A 19307-nucleotide genomic window follows, 5' to 3' on the forward strand; every position below is an offset into this window, starting at 1 on the left:
GGTGAAGCAAACTTTATTTTCAGGTAAAAACAGGAACCTGATGAATTATTGCAAATTTGAGAAATCAGCACATAAAACAACTGGATAGAGCACTGCTTACAGGTGTTCGATCTGTGTTGAGACAAAGGCTGGGATGTTTGTCGCAAGTGAGCACTGGGAGGAGGGGAAGAGGAGATTGGAACAACGCAAGATGGTGGGGAAAAAACTTAAAAATGAGAACAAAGGGGAAAAGAAAAAAAATTTGTTTTCTTACTCCAACAGGGAATGAAAACTGCTAATTTTGCTTAAAACCGTATATATCAATTCAAAATGCTCTGGCCATAGGATAATAAACACTGGCCAGCCCAAGTTGCAGAACTTTTAAACCGACACAAAAGAAACAAACAAGCTCTCCCTGCCTCCAGGACGGAGCGGGTGGTTGCAGGAAATCACCATGTAATGACAGTCCTAGTGTGTCCCTGGTGTAAGGCCAGTGATACCCCACAACTCTGTTACATCTAAACTCTTAGAAAAAGCTACCTAGTTATAAGGGTTGAATTATACTGACAACTTTAATTCCATGAATTTTAAATTGTATCTTAATTTGAGAACATGGAACAACAAAAGCCCATGGCTGACGAAGATGTACCAACTGTGGATTTTGTACACAAAAAACCTGTGTGAGCGGCACAGACAGTACATGAGTCGGGGTGGGGAACTCGAGAGGGGTGGGAGGGCACGGAGCAGAAAGCACAGAGCTTGCCTGCTCAACTGTTTCTGTCAAACACAAGTGAGCCTGAATTTCTGTACAAGAGTTGTCTTTGGAGGAAGCAAAACTGCAGACTTAGCTAGATGGATACACACAGCCCAGAATTAAACTGCACAGCGACATTTATTGTTTCAGCCTGGAAAAACATCCCTTTTTTAAATTTCACACAGCAAAGCAAGTTAAAAACTTCACTCGTCAAATAAATGATAATTTAAACAAGAACTTGCTAAAGAAACCTCATCACAACAACGTTTTAGGGCCTGATCACTTTAAGTCCATGGGGCCATTAATGAAGAACCAAGTGTCTCTTATATTCTGCAAGCCATTTTCCTACGAGAAGGCGTAACATGTTTCCTTGACTCAGGTGACACATTTAGAAAAGAAATCATGATTGCTGTCTTTTGCTGTAACAGGCAGACACCACCCTTCCTGCTGTGATCAGGAAAGATGGAACGACTGCTGCCCTTCTCTCGCGGCCATCAACAGCTTTTCCCGCATTATCTCGAGGCTTGAATAGTCCGGCAACTTAAGATAGTTCACACAGGTCATGACAGAGGGCAGGAAGTCATCTGGGTTCTCTGTTGATTCGAAGGTCTTCCGGACAATGGTCAAAGGTGGATTCAAGCTCCGGAAGCCTGATGAAGGGGGAAGGAAGAAGGACAAAGGAACGTGGTAAGTTTACAAGATGCCTGCCAGAGAGCACAGGGAAAACTCGTGTCTCAACCATGAGGAGAATCGGTCTGGAATCACAAGCATAGGTACCCTTATCTACTTCCATCAGAAAACGTCCCACACTGCTCTGCTGCACAAAATAACCACACACAGAAGGCACTTTTTCTTCCTGGGTAATGAACTCTACCCATTCAAGATACACTGAGTGTAAGGACTCTGGTACCTGCTTCAATTACCATTCAAAGTCACTATAACATGGCAGCAAACAGTGCTTTATGCTTTCCTTATGTTTTTTAAAGAGTGTCAACTCAACCCATTATTAGGACTCATTTCTGAAAAAAAAAAAAAAAAGACTTAGAACCACTTCTCATCTAAGGGTTTATAAAATGTACAAATGCCTGAGAATCTGAATAGAGGGAAGCAGCATTACATGTACATGAACAATCCTACTTCAGTGTAAGAGTCTCTATGAACTGCCTGGCTAGTGATCTCTCTTATCTCTCAGTTCACTAAACACTCAACATTGCAATATTATATAACTAGAAAGAAGAAAGTGTTAGTTGCTCAGTTATGTCTGACTCTTTGCAACCCCATGGACTGTAGCCCACAGGCTCCTCTGTCCATGGAATTCTCCAGGCAAGAATACTGGAGTGAGTTGCCATTCCCTTATCCAGGGGATCTTCCCAACCCAGGGACTGAACCCAGGTCTCCCACATTGCAGGCAGATTCTTTACCACTTGAGTCACCAGGGAACGAAGAGGCACTTGTACGTCAAAATAAATCCTGCTGTTGGCACTGAAGTTTTGCATGCACACACACGCTCTCTCACCACCCCCCTCCACACAGCTACAAGAAATCAATAGTTGTACCCACCTCCAACAGGCAATCGTGGGCTACCTGTCACAAACTGGAGAAATAACCTCTGCTGTTCATTATCAAAACTACTGAGAATCTCAAACAAGAACTTCACAGCCCGACTACAACAGAAATAAATACATCAAAGTTATCTCATCATATTAAAATATACTTCTGACTTACAATGAGCTAGAGACTATTAAATGTAAATATGACTACATATGAATTCACTTTATAAACACACACAAATTTGTTCTGTTGTTACAGCTGGAATTCAAATGGAATGGTTACTCTGGTGATGAATGAGACTTGTCTGGGACTGTACAGGTATTTCTACTCTACTGTACATAAAATGGGTAATGGGGTGACATTGGCCCCATCTTTGCCTATCCTACCCATTTTCACAGAAACACTTGGGGCAAAAAAGCCCAAAACCCCTTTCAGTCCTCAAGTCCCAGTCTTGAGAGAAATGAAGCCAAAACATTGGAAAGCCTCCTTTAATAGGTAAACAAACTTTAAAACCTAGACCTATGTGTGTATCTGAAACCTGGCAGAGCCCAGGCCTTACCTGTCATGAGTGTAACCGTGATCTGGCCTGCAGCATTCCATCAGTGTCTTTGCATCCCAAGTGTCTGCTTTACTACCACACAGAAGCTGATCCAGCTGTGTGTTTAAACAAGGGCAACAGATTACTAAGGACACAACTGAGCGAAGTGGCATGTGTTCTGCTTTGTGGTGTCCTGATATCAAGTCCACAAGCTTCTGCCTGGTCCTCTTTATACAACATGCTCTTCCACTATTAGTCACAGATTCACTCTCCTCTGTAGCTGACAGTAACGGGTGCCCTGACCATCTGCAGGGACTAGGCTCTAGAGAAGCCTTTAATCTGAACCAAAACCTACCTAATTCTTCTCATTTCTTTAGAGGCTTTAACTTCATAATCTACCTCTGACCAGAGAGATTTTATAAATCCTGACTTTTAGAAACGCAAGGGCACACAATAACGGAAGCTAACAGAAAGAATATTGAGTGGGAGACAGAAGTGGGAGAAGAAAGCTGAACCAACAGCAAACGGGGAGGTTTTCCCACTTTGCAAAGGCACTTCTATGCCAGATGGTTGTCTAGGACTAAGACAGTCACTAGAGGACAGATGCTGGAAAGAAATGCTCATGCCCTTAGGATAAAAATCTAACATCAGTATCCAATTAATCCATCTCTCACCTGGTTGACTGCCCATATGCAGGATGACTTGTCTACTTTGAGAAAATCCATTCCGCACATGTGAAATTTGGTATCTACTACATGTCACTCAATGTCAGGTTCTTTATGTATCTTGTTCAGTGAGACAGAGTTTACCTCAATTTTATGAACGAGTCAGTCAGGTTATATATGAAAACCTGGATAAGGTCACATAGCTAAGCAGTGAGGTTGTTGTTTAGTTACTAAGTCATATTTGACTCTTTGCAACCCCATGGACTGTAGCCTGCCAGGCTCCTCTGTTCGTGGGATTTCCTAGGCAAGAATACTGGAGTGGGCTGCCATTTCCTTCTCCAGGGGATCTTCCTGACTCAGGGTTGAACCTGCATCTCCTGCACTGGCAAGCAAATTCTTTATTGCTGAGCCACCTGGGAAGTCCCAGGTAGTGGGGACCAGGATCCAATTCCAAAAGAAACCCTTGCTGTTTTCAATTCCAGGTGACACTTAGTGCCTAAAAGTGCCAGGTACACACATTTTCAATAAGTAGCAAATCAAAGTGGACTTAAAAATAATTGAGATTAAAATGCTAAGTTGTTCAAAGATTTGCAGATTCAGCCAGAAAATGTATTATAGAAAAAAAAACATCATATTGAATATTCTTCCTCACTCAGGAAATGATCTTATTTTTCCCAAACTACCCTCTTAAAGCCCAACGCTCCACAATTTTATTTGCTCATAACAACAGGGTATCTGACTAAAAAGTACAGAGATACCTCACTAAGATAATTACAGGTATGGAATTAGAGATGACCATTTCTTTTGCACACAAGCTACTCACTTCTTCTGGGTAGAAGTACTGGAGATGACTGAGTGGGAAGACTGATTCAAATCCATCTCTAAATGAATCAAACTGCCTGGAAACACCTTCATTTAGTGCCCAAAATATAACCAGCTGCAAAAAAAAAGAAAGAAAGAAAAAACAAGTCTCTTTAAAAATCTGTGACCAGAGTTCAAATTTCTTTCCTACTTAATATTTGGCAAAGTACAGTGAAATATCCTTCCTGATTACTTAAAAAAAAAAAATTCCAAGGTCTTTAGAGTATGTTCCAGAAAACTGCATAAGTAACAGATAGGTCAGGTCAACTTCTGATTCTGGGTCTGGCCATTAAGAAAATGTAAAAAATGCCACATGCATTTATATTTAGTGTGTTTTAAAATTTTATTTATATAATATCCCTGTGAGTTACAAATTACCTTATCAGATGAAAAACAGATGAAACTTCCCAGGAGGATGAAATGTTACTGAGAATTAAAGATAATGTTTCAAGAGTCACAATTACCATCTTTTGGAAAAGTCTGGTCTCAGAGCTGTAGGTGGCTTTCTGCCTAGAACCAAATGCTCTTTCCATTCAATGTCAGGAATAAACAAAAGAAACTTTTCCAAAAGTAGTGATGATAAAGACATATAGATTGCAATCTAAAATATAATTTGGATCAGTACAAAACTGCTTTTCCTTAATAAACAGGGTCAAGGATGGTGAGAGGGCAAACAAACATAAACATCTCTACACAGGTATGGAGAGCATCAAAGGCAATGAGGTCAAGTTAAGTGGCTTGAGAGACAACACAAGGGATGTTCCTTTTCACTGATGTTTTTCTTAAACTAAGAAAATATGATGTCATTATATGGCATTCAAGCTTGAAGGCAGAGAGTTCACAGCTATACATGAGGCACTGTGAAATATCTGACAATGTCTCAAGTGCAAGCAGAAGTTAAGGCCTGAAAAAAGGGACTTCATGTAGTCACCCTAGGCGTTGAAGGTCTCAACCCAGTCTGTGCAGCAGCTCCCAGACATGCACCTGTGCTCCCCAGATCGCCCGTCCCACCCTCTCCTTCACAGCAGTCCGCCCCACCCCACGTGACCACCGCTGGCCTTCTCTCCAGGGGATGTGGCCAGTACGCACTCTTAGATACTCCTCCAAATTGTGGATGGTGACCGGTATATCCTTTCCTCCTTTCTTTAGTTCAATGTTGGGAAACCCTGGCAGAGTGAAATCCAATCCCAGATCCTCCACGGAGCAGCCGTTCATAGTCAGGGTTTCTAATGCATACTGGAGACTCTCTTTGGTCTAAAAAAAAGTGGGGGAGGGTGTTTGTCACAAATAATAATTCACTCATTTCTGTTTGTGTTTATAAAATAAAAGATAGGCTAATAAACTGCATGGGTTTCTTTAGCTCTTAGGCTGTTATTTGTTATAATCTACACAAAGTCACTGAGATCACATAGGAAATAATCATAAACACTTCAAAATACAACTATTTTTATATAAGAAAACAAGACTGAGTGTTCCTTCAAAATAAGATGTTTGCTACCCAGTTTGACCATACTCAGATTTCACAGGTCATAACAGATAGCACCACCAACTCAATGACATGAGTTTGAGTAAACTCTGGGAGTTGGCAATGGACAGGGAGGCCTGGCGTGCTACAGTCCATGGGTTGCAAAGAGTTGGACACGACTGAGCAACTGAACTGAATAGTCTGCATAATGGTTGATTTAAGAGTGCAAGCTCTAAAGCCAGACAAACTTTTCACAAATTTTCAGCTAATCTTAATGAATCCGGCGGGGGGGGGGGGGGGGGGGGGGGGGGGGGAGGGGATGGCGGGGAGGGGATGGCGGGGGGGGGGGGGGGGGTTGGCGGGGAAAGTCACTCAGTCGTATTCAATTTTCTGGGACCCCATGTACTATTTGTTGCTTGACAGGCTCCTCTGTTTATGTCCAGGCAAGAATACTGGAGTGCTAATTCCAATATATGTACATAGCAAATAAGTAATACAACACAGTTAGGAAATTGTAAATACAAATAATGTACTTTCTAGTCAAAGTAGTTAACTTGTTTTCTCTGCAAGCTCAAGTATAAAGAACATCCAGAGATCCTTCATTCAATTACTGCAGGCCCAGCATTAACAACTCTGTATTCATACAGCAACCCTACGATGAAAAATGGTTTTAACAAATTCCTAAGAAAAGTCAAGTCCCATTCTAAAGAGAGAGGCATGTTAATAGCAGTTTGCATTACTCATTTTTAAAAAATGCTTAAGATTTTGAAGGCCTTATATAAAATATTATTTCTGAATCAAAGACCAACACACACAACTGCAAATTCTCTTTGAAAATAAGATGTCAGGAGAAAGTAAAAGTAGTACAGGAGAAAAAAGGTTTCTGAAATAAAAGTTTCTGAATTAAAGATGCCCCTGGGTATGAAATTCCTAGCGGTTAGACAGTCAAGATGCAGAAAAGTAATCACTTAACAACAACAAAAAAGACTAGGAAGTTCTGGTTAACAGTCACTTCTTAAAAGAGGAAACTGAAAGCCACTTAGGATTCCAGATAATTCAAAACATAGAGCTGGGGCGGGGCAGAGTTATTTAACATTAAGGTACCTTGTTAAGAATTTTTGCTTCTCTGCAAAAACACATGCCTAAGTCTCTCTCAGTTTGGGTACATCATTTCATGACACACAAGGAAGGTTTTCCATTTTTCATTTGAAATGCTTGTCAGCAAAAGGACTTAACTCTTCATTTTAACGTTCTCTCACTGGAAAGCTCTCAACAATGCTATTATTGATAGGAATCTAGAATATACAGTATGTCCTTGAGATGTTTAAAAGGGATTAGCCATTTTACATATTAAATATTAAATTAAGAGCTACACTTTAGCCCATTTTCCACATATTTTTCAAGAATTTAAATTACCAAGTGGACGCTCAGCTTAGACACCTTGTTCCATCTGTATGCTTTATAAATAACGAGGTAAGACATTTGAGAATACCACCAGTCTTCAAGTTCTGGTTGAAGTTTTCCGGAATGTGGTTCTTTTGCTATGCATCTTACACTTTTAAATTGGTTACATCAGGATAATAAACATTAGAAGAACAAATCTCAAAAGATCTGAGGAAGAGAATGCAGCAGACTACACAGGAGACAAGGATACATAAGAGAGCTTGTAAAAGCTCTAAGACCATGGCCTCCAGAGCAGAGAGGCTGGGTTTTAAGTCCAGCTCTTGGGTATTTCAGCTAAGTGACCTTGGGTAGGCAACTCAAACTATCTGCCTTGGGTTTACCATGTGTAAATGTGTAAAGTAGGGATAACAAAAACATGTGTATTTCACAGTGGATTAAATGAATTAATACATGTAAGGCTCTTGGAAGAGTGTCATGAATTGTACTTTACTGGTGGGGAGAGAGGTTTGAGGAGGGGTGGTTTGTGGTGGTACAAACCTTAAGAGTTTTACCTAAGAGATGATCTTGAATAAGATTATAGTAGCTTAAATTTTACAAAGTTGGTAAGCATAAACCTAACTGGTTCTAAAAATCCTAAAACAACAGATCTTATATAGAAAGGACGGATATGGCTTCTTTAAAAATGAATTTCTCTTAATAAATGTTTACCCAAAAAGTATCATTAATAATTATCAATAAATATGGGAGATAAAATTCTTACAAATCTTCTTTCTTGATAAAAAGGTACTCTAAAAGCCCCATTGCAAATAAGCTCCTGTCTATCTTATTGAGAGACAAAACCTTTTACCTAGCTGCTGCTACTGCTCTCTAAGTCACTTCAGTCGTGTCCGACTCTGTGCAACCCCATAGATGGCAGCCCACCAGGCTCTGCCGTCCCTGGGATTCTCCAGGCAAGAACACTGGAGTGGGTTGCCATTTCCTTCTCCAGTGCATGAAAGTGAAAAGTGAAAGTGAAGTCGCTCAGTCGTGTCCGACCCTCAGCGACCCCATGGGCTGCAGCCCATCAGCCTCCTCCGTCCATGGGATTTTCCAGGCAAGAGTACTGGAGTGGGGTGCCGTTGCTATAGAATCTTAATTCTTTATTCTTATTTTATGCAGTTTACAAAATATATGAGTTGCTTTATCACTGGTGCATGTTACTTGCCCCCTTATAAAGACGTCTGACTCTATGCCACTTCTCAAAAAATAAAATTTTGTCTTCTTCCAATGTCAGATACAGAACCCTATTACTCTCAGACTGAATCAAATTAATTTTGTTAATATATGAAGAATATACATTGATGATATAAAGATCAGGATTATTCATGAGATCTAACAGAGAAATCTCAACAGAAATAGTGACACCACCATGACCTTTAAAAATACCTTCCTGAGATTTCTCTAGAAACAAATGGGTTGTTCCTAAATTAAGCCATCTTTTCAGAAAATCAATCTGTTGTCCTGAGAATAGCTTTATTGATTCAAATGCTTACTGAAAGAATTCAATACGACAGAGTATCTGCCCAGATACATAATGTCCACCTAAAATGTAATAAACAAGCCCAATGGTTTTAGTTAGGGGTGTATTTTATTTGCTGGTCAAGTTGCTTATTCATCATCTGCTGTTATTACAGGCCATCTTGTCCACTGTAAAATCATATGTTTCAGCTATTACAATAACAATTAAACTCTTCCAATATAAAATAATAACCAGGTCGAACAGAAATCACTTAACACAAACCCCATCTTCTAAGCCTACCTGGGATTTATCTTGTTCAAGTCTTTTCTTCTGTCTGACGATGTCTTCGAGGTGATACACTGACCTGGCTACAACTGGGTCAATGTCAAACAAATCGTGTGACGTCAGCGAAGTTTCTTGCCGGAGCATCCATTTATAAAAAGGTAAGCCCAGGGGAAGGTCCACCTAAAAGAGAAGATGCAAATGCTGTAATAGTCAAATTAAGCTTCTAGCAGTGCCTCCATTCTTTAAGTGACACTCCAATAGGTCATTTTAAAAGGTGAAGTAATCCCCGGGGCGGGGGGGTGTGAAGACGACAAATTTCAAAACTGTTTCTTATTATATAAAACTGTCCCCATTTAAACTCAATCTGGGGCCCCTGACAGTGAAAAAAAAACACTGAATACAAAAGATTTCTATTTAAACACTGACCCTAAAAAGGAAGCTTTCAATGATGGACGTATATTCTCCATAAGGACCTCAACACCAAGAGATGTTCAGAGGCAGCTTACTCTATTTTGGACCAAGTGAACGTAATTCTACTTTAGTCTGTATTACTGCATATTCAGAAATAAGAATTTTAAAAGAAACAATTGGTTGTAATTAAAATGAAACTTCAAAAATAATTAACAGCTCCTTTTTTTCAACCAAGATCCCCCAGAGATCAAGCCACCCCTGACTCTCTGAACCTCTGCTACCACAGGAATGGGCCACAGACTGGCATCTGAGTTTCACTTCGATGCTGGTAAGGAAATGTGGAAACCTAGGCCTGACCCATGAGCTGCTGAACCAAAACTGGATTTTCAGAGAAATTCTCCAAGCAATTCATGTGCACATTAACACTTGTGAAAGCGCTCTCTTAAAATACAGCATTAAGTGCAGGGGATTAAGAGACTGGCATAGAACAGAAGTATAAAAGAACTGAAGAAAAACAACTCTAAACTTACCAATCTGAAATCCATGATCGCCTTGGCCATTAGCTTTCCTAAGAAGCGAAACTTCATCTTAACCTTTGCGATATGAGCTGGCTTAGCTGTCCTACCAAAGGGAAGCGCAAACAGGCCTTGGAGGTTTTGAATATACTTGGTCCCTTCTTGGCTTCCTATAAAACGAGTAAATCATCAAACTTTAGGTGTCATTTCACAAAACAAGGCAAACCCGGCAATTAAGAACATTTAAGAAATTCAGTATTCTCAGGATCAGTCAGTAGATCACAGAATGAAGTCCTCTGGAGCTGGAGGGGCCTGCCTCTCATGTGATAAATGAGAAAACAAAGGTGAAAAGAAATGCCAGAGGTCCTGGCCCTCCACTGCAAGCTAAACATATACAATGAGTTGTTATGGGCCCTTTACCTGATAATGACAAACTGACACACTCACAGATGAGATATTTACCTTTTGGATTGCTAAGAGTTACTTCCTCCCCTCTCCAGAGACCCAAGTCAGCTCTCTGCAGTTCCTGAGATACAAGTGCATAAAACTCCAGTGTAGGCCCAAGACCTGTGCCAACCTACAGAGGAACAAAAGCAGGACAAGGTAAATTTTACAATCTGTGCTGTCCCCTTTTTTAACCTGTTGACCTTTTGGCAAAGTCGATACTAACAGCGATTGTTTATCAGGATGTATTCAAGCCTACCCCCCAAACTGTTGTCTTCCCTCAGTTCTGGTCACTTGGATGGAGAGCCCTTTATCACTTCCCACTCCCTGTGGTCCCAACATTTAAATTGTATGGTTTAAGTTTGTACACTGACAAGATTAGTCTTGTAGCCTCATGCCCTGGCCTCAGAGATAGATGGCAGTGTCTGGAAGGGATCCCCTTCCCTTCTCTCTTTGTGAACTGTTCCCCTGGTCCAAGAAGAGTTCACACGTCCACGCTGCAGCAGAAGCCTCTGCAGCTTCCCAGTTACTTTGCTCCTTTTTCAGAACTTACATTCTGGCTGCAAAAGGACTCACCACCTTACACTGCCGTGATCTCACTCTACGATAATGGCGTACTTCACCTGGGTTAACTTTAGTTCACCTTGTATCCTTTATAGTGCCTGGGCACATATTAGCCATTTAACAGAGGTTGCTGAATAAAACACACACACAAACACGAAGGTCTAAACCAGCATCAGCACCCACAGGGCTAACTCAGAGTGCGTTGGTGCTGCTTCAGATCCGGGGTGCCCTGGAGTCTCCCAAGAGCCGGGATACATACATGGGGGTGGCATGCCTTGGAGAGTCTGATTTGGGATGTCTGATTTACAGCTTGGGCACTGATATTTTTAAACAAGCTCCAAAGGGGGAGCACTGAGTAAAAACCCCTCCTCCATGAGAAACATGATCCTGGCAGTCATCATCAACTTTCGTGTCCTATGTGCTCACACCATAAATCAGATATGCAACTAATGACAAGTTAATACCATAGTTTTTAAGCTTATTCTAACCACAGTCCTGTTAGCAAGGTTCTATTTCACTTACCGATTACTAGTAAATAATGGGCATTATCTTACCATTACACGGTTACTTTTTTAAGGCACCCCCACTAGCTTAGATCTAGTCCACTGAGTAAGTTAAGTGCAAACTTCCAAACAGCCACCTGCTTGGACCTGGCAATGCTTTCTGCCCCAGCTCACGTTGGTCAGTACACAGTTTTAACTGCTATCAGCATTTACCTCCCGCTGCAACCAAAGCCTTGGAGCCATCCATGGCTCTTCCCCTTCTTGCACCCCATGTAACAACCCTCCATTAAACACTGGAAACCCCATCTTCAAAATCTGTGCTAAACTGGTAACCAAAGGATCTCTCATCTAGCCCAGTGCTGGAGCCTGCTAAGTGGTCTCTTGTGTCTCTACACCTCACATCCTACTTGAACAGCTCGAGAGTGATCTTTGTACAGCCCAAGTTCACGTCATTCCTCCATGCCCTCCAAAGGCTCCCCGTATCTCATTCAAACAGAAGCTCAGATTCTGAGCTCGGCCTGCATGTCCTGTGTGATCCCTTGACACCTTCTAGCTACCATCATCCTTCAGCAGGACAAGAATTCTGCCTCAGGGCTTTTTGCTTCACTTTTGCTAAGAGATAGTCTTTCCCCTAGATAGTACTGCTAGTGGTGGTTTAGTTTCTAATTTGTGTCTGACTCTTCTGACCCCCAGGGACTGTAGCCCACAAGGTTTTTCTGTCCATGGGATTTTCCAGACAAGAATATTGGAGTGGGTTGCCATTTCCTTATCCAGGGAATCCTGGCAAAGCAGGGATCAAATCCGCATCTCCTGCCCTGCAGGTGAATTCTTTATATCTCTAAGCCACCAGGGAAGTAATAGTACTGACTGTTGCTCAAGTGTCAACTTACACCATCCTACCCACACCCGCCATCATGCTCTTATTTTGCTTTAGCTTCCTTCAGCACACATCCTAACATATATATACGCGCATGAGTGAGTGAGTGAGTGAATTGGCCTTCCCAAACTAAAAGCTCTGCGACAGTAAGGACTTTGTCTCTTTTGTTCTCCCCACTCAATTGTCAGCTCTGCAGAAAGGTGGAAAAGGCAGCAAAGAAAAAAACTGCATTAACACCTGGCGTCCACCAGATGGTGCTTTAAAGCAATTATCTCTATCTCCTCTCAGGGTAATTACCCCAGGCTAAACAGAAAACATAGATCAAAGCAGCCTATTCTCTTCATCTCAATACTGTTATTTCTAACAGTAAAACAGACTCAACTTAAAATATTAAATGACATGGGAATCACTGCATTTGCCTTCATTCTAGCAAGTTGCTGTGAGAGAGGAAGGACCAGAGCACAGCTGCTCTGACAAGTCACCCTGCACTGGGTGACCAGCAACCCTGCAGACCAACCTGACCTTTTCAGGGATCTTCATCAGTCATTCCTTTTAAAAAAAAAAAAAAAAAAAGCAGATATTCTGGTTTTGTATAATCAGTTTTTAAAGGAATGTGGAGGTACAAAACTTGCCAATCTCAAAATGTTTCTTTGGCATGTGGATCACTTACAGCGGAAAACAATCAAGGCCCAAAAGACGAAGAAACTTTGACTCACTCTCTAACTGCCCAGAAGAATTAGACAAAGGGCCTGACCCCAGAACAGAGCTATCACCAGTGGCATCTGCAAAGAATACAGGCCAGAGACGGCCAGGGACAGTTTAGTGGGGTGGGGCGGCGGGGGACACAGCCTTGAGAGCAGAGTCCACTCTTGGGTCCCACTGTCGCTGCCTGCCCCAGCAAATATTTGTTTACGAAACATCTGCTCCATGTGAATTGCCTTCCTCTCCTTTGAAGTCTGAAACCACTACCCCCACATCCTTTTGTCTTTGGGCTGAAGGTGGTATTTAAGATGAGAGCTTTGACCGTTTTGATGAGTTAAGAGTCTGTTTCAGTTTTTCCTGTAGTCTGTCCCATGCCAATTTCGTAGACCAGCCAGAAGAACCTAGAAGGGTAGAGGAAAATGTCTTCCTCTCCAACAGGCAGGAAAAACATAAAGGTCTAAAAACAAACACTGAAAATCAAAAAAAGTTGGACAACTCTTACTTGAAACTTTGAAAGTCTTTTTCTTTCCAAAATTAAAGCTTATATACTAACATATATTAATACCATGTGACAGATAATGTGCTTTTTATATTTTAGCTCATTTTAACAACATAATGGGGTAGGTACATTTATTGTGCCCTTTGCTGGGTTATCACTGGGGAGTTTACATAACTTGCCCAACTTCATATTGTCAGTAAGTGGCAGCACCAGACGTGCCAGTCTAGGCTCCTAACCCTTTCACTGTTGGGGCGGCTGGGTCACCTGTAGCTCCAAACCCTGGGCTTGGGTGGTTTGCTGAGCCCAGAGACTGGCTTAGTTCCTCCCTGGCTTACCAGTCATCTCTATTTGATAATGGAGCCCATTTTGTTCTGACATTTTAGATCAAGTTTCTTCTAGAGCTAGTGAGAAAGACTTTCTAACAGCCACCAGCTGACTTAAACGGTTGAATTTGGCTTATAACCTGAGGTCCTGGGCACATATGAAGCCAGCACCCCTCCCAACTCCTCTTCCCCAATGAAGCCAGCTCATGGACTCTTTGTTTCCAGAATCATCAGGAGAGACTCATTAATGAAAATCATAAAATTATGACTTCTCTATCAGTAATTCAATCCTGTCCCCTGGAATAATCAGTGTGATGCTATTCTGAACTTGTTTGGGACTCATGTAAGATGCAATCTGAAGAGAGGCATTAAGGATGAGAGAGAAAGGACACTCATGCCTGGTGAGAGGAAAATATGGAGTTAAAAAAGTAGACAAAGCATGTTTAAATAACCAAGCAGACCAAGCTGACTAGAGCAAAGAGCTTACAGTTTTATAAATAAGAAATCTGGGTTTGTAAACACATAAGTACTGTATCTCTTCAGCCTGGCAGATTACAGTCTGTGGGGTTGCAGAGAGTTGGACATGACTGAGTGACTGAGTCAGCTAGCAATCAGTATAATGGAACATTATATGTTATGTTCATGAGTTTTAGAAATCTAAAGGCTTAAGTTTTGTCCTAAGGAAAAAAAAATTAAGGGCAAGAGGAAGGAAAGCATCCCCAGGAGACTCAATACTTCTGGGTCAAAGTAGACAAAAAAATCATTATTTCTGTCAAAATCAGTGAGCCTCTGGTGCAGTGGCCTGGCTATTTAAAAACATCTCAAAAGAAACAAAAGACAGAAGATTAGAAAGAAAAGTTGTCTTTTTTCATTGATGACATGACTGTCTCCAACATGGATCAGTTAACTACAGCTCACGCCTACTGCCTGCTTTGTACAGTCTGTAAACTAAGAACGAGTTTACAGTATTAAAAATTCTTGAATAATATCTCATAATGTGTAAAAATTACATGACTTCAAATTTCAGTGACTGCAAATAAAGTTTTACTGACACACGGCCACACTCGTTTCGTGTCTGTATTGTGCAGGGCCGTGTTCAGGCTACCAAGGCAGAGCTGAGGTGTTCTGATGAAGATCCAAGGGCCCACAAAGTCTGAAATATTTATTTTCTTGCTCTTCATAGAAAAGTTGCCCAAGCCCTGTATCTACAACCCTCCCAAATGATCAATTTAGAAATTTCTAGAACCAATAATTAAGTTTACCAAGGTCATGGGAAACAAAATCAAGGTGAATAAAGGCTGGGGACTGACTGTAAAATGGTCGAAAAGAACTTTTTGTGGTGATAGGATTTTATCCTTTATCTTGATGTGGCAGTGGTCATAGACTGCATACATCTGTCAATTTTCAGAACTGTGTAACACTGATAAAAGTGTGAATTTATTATATATGAGTTGTAGCTCAGTAAACAGTAGTTGGAAGATTTTTAAAGTTATATTTAAAACCTTTCACTTTATCAACCTAAACAAACACTTGTTTTTATGCCAGGAAAAAAAAAAAAAACCCTGTCTTTCATTATACAATGTAACCTCAAAAAATGGAGAACTTGGAACAAATCACTGAAGAGAAAACAGACTAAATCTCAGGTTCTGAGATAAAGTTCTCAATCGTCTTTTAGAATTTCACAGGACCAAGAAACTCCAGTGCCATCTTGTCACAAGCACAAGTCAACAGGCTCCTAAGCTCACCTCATTTTCATACTGGATTTCTAACATGGCCCGTGAGCTGCCAAGATCCTGCATCACAGACTCCGCTTGTTTCAGCAGCTCCTCTCTGTTCACAGTACGCTGCAAAAGCAAGTACAAATGTGAGGAGATTTTAATAAACACGTGGCATTTCTCTCGGGGTGGGGGAAGGAATCAATTCAATTATTAAAAATTATTTCTTAAAAAAACATACCTCAAAATGTTTAAGATACAGCTGCAGTGCTACAAACATAAACAACATCCTGCTATCGTGAAGAAAAGCTGAGTGTAATTACTATCTTGAGCTCATGGGATATTTAGAAAATTCAAGATGGTAAAGGAAGGATCTCTGTAACCTTCTCAAACATCAGTGGAATTCAGGGCTGTGGCTCCACAAAGTCTTGCTGGGTACATTTACAGATGATGGAGAAGTAACCGTGCAGGTGACAGGTGAGCTGCAGACCGACTGGCTCTGACCTGCAGAGATCCTACAAGCACTACTGCAAACATCTACTGAGGAGATTCATGGCGCCAAGAAAGGCACTGATAGATTCCCAAGTTCTATCATTGCTTTGTGTTTCAGAATGATAAATGATGCAAATAAAGACAGGATTAAGAAAAATGTTTTCTGTTTCACTTCTCATTCCTCCCACTCCCCCCTCTTTCATGCCGTTACTGATGGCTTTCATGAGACTTCTGGAGAGAGAAGTTTTTATTATGAAGACAGACTTGAATAAGACTCCTCAGCAAGAAGGACACAGATGAACACAGAAGTCCTGAGAAAAGGCAGTGCAGTGTGGGAAGTTCAGGAAAGGTCTTCCATGGAAACAGCCCAGGGCTGTGTGGTTTAGAGGCCAGGATTAGAAGCACAAAAAAATGAAGTCAGCAACACAAGGCTGGCTTAGAGACATGAACTACATCAGGGATGTGATGTATCTCTTCTAACTGAACTGATTCACCAAGGGAATGATGTGGATTTGATTAATTCTACCTATAGCATAAAGGCATCAGTTATAAAAGGGAGACAAGAGTTCATAATTTAGAAAGAAAAGTAAGTCTCAATTAAAGAACACAAGATTCTTCCTTCGCACAAGAGTTATGGAGACTAAAAGAGAAAAACAATCATAAAAATCATTATAGAAACTGAGGATGGGAGAGGACTTTTACTGGAGTAAAGAAGAATTTCAAGAGATTCTAAGAGATTGACAGGAAAATATGGAGAACACATTTGGATAAGAAGAAAACCAAAGACTAAGGTAGGTCCATGAATCAAGCTCCATGTTAGATCCATGAATCAAGGCAAACTGGAAATGGTCAAACAGGAGATGGCAAGAGTGAACATCAACATTTTAGGCATTGGCGAACTAAAATGGACTGGAACAGCTAAATTTAACTCAGAAGACCATTACATCTATGACTGTGGGCAAGAATCCCTTAGAAGAAATGGAGTAGCCATCATGGTCAACAAAAGAGTGAGAAATGCAGTACTTGGATGCAATCTCAAAAACAACAGAATGATCTCTGTTCATTTCTAAGGCAAACCATTCAATATCACAGTAATTCAAGTCTATGCCCCAACCAATAATGCTGAGGAAGCTGAAGTTGAATGGTTCTATGAAGATCTACAAGACCTTCTAGAACTAACAACCAAAAAAGATGTCCTTTTCATTATAGGGAACTGAAATGCAAAAGTAGGAAGTCAAGAGATACCTGGAGTAACAGGCAAATCTGGCCTTGGAGTACAAAACGAAGCAGGGCAAAGGCTAACAGTGTTTTCCCAAGAGAACACACTGGTCATAGCAGACATCCTCTTCCAGCAACACAGGAGAAGACTCTACATGTGTACATCACCAGATGGTCAATACCAAAATCAGATTGATGACATTCTTTGCAGCCAAAGACAGAGAAGCTCCATACAGTCAGCAAAAACAAGACTGGGAACTGACTGTGGCTAAGATCATGAACTCCATATTACCAAATTTAGACTTAAATTGAAGAAGGTAGGGAAAACCACTAGACCATTCAGGTATGACCTAAATCAAATCTCTTACGATTATACGGCGGAAGTGACAAATAGATTCAAGGGATTAGATCTGATAGACAGAGTGCCTAAAGAACTATGGTCAGAGGTTCATGGCACTGTATAGGAGGCAGTGATTAAGACCATCCACAGGAAAACGAAATGCCAAAAAGGCAAAATGGCTGTCTGAGGAGGCCTTACAAATAGCTGAGAAAAGAAAAGCTGTGAAAGGCAAAGGAGAAAAGGAAAGACATATCCATTTGAATGCAGAGTTCCAAAGAATAGCAGGGAGAGATAAGAAAGCCTTCCTCAGTGATCAACGCAAAGAAATAGAGGAAAACAATAGAATGGGAAAGACTAGAGATCTCTTCAAGAAAATCAGAGATACAAAGGGAACAGTTCATGCAAAGATGGGCACAATAAAGGACAGAAATGTTATGGACCTAATAGCAGCAGAAGATATTAAGAAGAGGTGGCAAGAATACACAGAAGAACTATGCAAAAAAGATCTTCATGATCCAGATAACCACGATGGTGTGATCAGTCACCTAGAGCCAGACATCCTGGAATGCGAAGTCAAGTGGGCCTTAGGAAGGCATCACTATGAACAAAGCTAGTGGAGGCAATGGAATTCCAGGTGAGCTATTCCAAATTCTAAAAGATGATGCTGTGAAAGTGCTGCACTCAATATGCCAGCAAATCTGGAAAACTCAGCAGTGGCCATGGGACTGGAAAAGGTCAGTTTTCATTCCAATCCCAAAGAAAGGCAATGCCAAAGAATGCTCAAACACCGCACAACTTCACTCATCTCACATGCTAGCAAAGTAATGCTCAAAATTCTTCAAGACAGCCTTCAACAGTACATGAACTGTGAACTTCCAGATGTTCAAGCTGGACTTAGAAAGGGCAGAGGAACCAGAGATCAAATTGACAACACCTGTTGGATCACTGGCAAAGCAAGAGAGTTCCAGAAAAACATCTGCTGCTACTGCTAAGTCACTTCAGTCGTGTCCAACTCTGTGCGACCCCATAGATGGCAGCCCACCAGGCTCCACCGTCCCTGGGATTCTCCAGGCAAGAACACTGCAGTAGGTTGCCATTTCCTTCTCCAATGCATGAAAGTGAAAAGTGAAAGTGAAGTCGCTCAGTTGTGTGCAACTCTTCACGACCCCATGGACTGCAGCCTACCAGGCTCCTCCGTCCATGGGATTTTCTAGGCAAGAGTACTACTTCTGCTTTATTGACCACACCAAAGCCTTTGACTGTGTAGATCACAACAAACTGTGGAAAATCCTTCAAGAGATGGGAATACCAGACCACCTGACCTGCCTCCTGAGAAATCTGTATGCCAGTCAAGAAGCAACAGTTAGAACTGGACATGGAACAACAGACTGGTTCCAAATCGAGAAAAGAGTACATCAAGGCTGTATATTGTTACCCTGCTTATTCAACTGTATGCAGAGTATATCATAAGACATGCTGGGCTGAATGAAGCACAAGCTGGAATCAAGATTGCCGGGAGAAATATCAATAATCTCAAATATGCAGATGATACCACCCTTATGGCAGAAAGTGAAGAAGAACTAAAGAGCCTCTTGATGAAAGTGAAAGAGGAGAGTGAAAAAGCTGGCTTAAAGCTCAACATTCAGAGAACTAAGATGATGGCATCCGGACTCATCACTTCATGGCACATATATATGGAAACAG

The 19307-nt window shown here is 41.2% G+C and overlaps 1 protein-coding gene across 41 annotated transcripts in view; it reads right to left on the bottom strand.

The window, feature by feature from the left end:
* Positions 1 to 852: 852 nt before the first annotated feature.
* Positions 853 to 19307, bottom strand: part of TRIP12 (thyroid hormone receptor interactor 12) — a 154440-nt gene continuing 135985 nt past the window's right edge. For all 41 annotated transcript variants that reach the window (XM_069578502.1, XM_069578505.1, XM_069578496.1 and 38 more), the window contains 9 exons: positions 15584 to 15682; positions 10389 to 10503; positions 9942 to 10096; positions 9016 to 9180; positions 5438 to 5602; positions 4311 to 4424; positions 2844 to 2938; positions 2294 to 2397; positions 853 to 1383 (listed from right to left, as the gene is read on the bottom strand). In XM_069578502.1, coding sequence (XP_069434603.1) covers positions 1187 to 1383; positions 2294 to 2397; positions 2844 to 2938; positions 4311 to 4424; positions 5438 to 5602; positions 9016 to 9180; positions 9942 to 10096; positions 10389 to 10503; positions 15584 to 15682 — 1209 coding nt within the window. In that variant the 3' untranslated portion in view covers positions 853 to 1186. The remainder of the gene's footprint in view (positions 1384 to 2293; positions 2398 to 2843; positions 2939 to 4310; positions 4425 to 5437; positions 5603 to 9015; positions 9181 to 9941; positions 10097 to 10388; positions 10504 to 15583; positions 15683 to 19307) is intronic.

The sequence above is a fragment of the Ovis canadensis genome, chromosome 2, assembly GCF_042477335.2.
Source record: "Ovis canadensis isolate MfBH-ARS-UI-01 breed Bighorn chromosome 2, ARS-UI_OviCan_v2, whole genome shotgun sequence".
Lineage (NCBI taxonomy): Eukaryota > Metazoa > Chordata > Mammalia > Artiodactyla > Bovidae > Ovis > Ovis canadensis.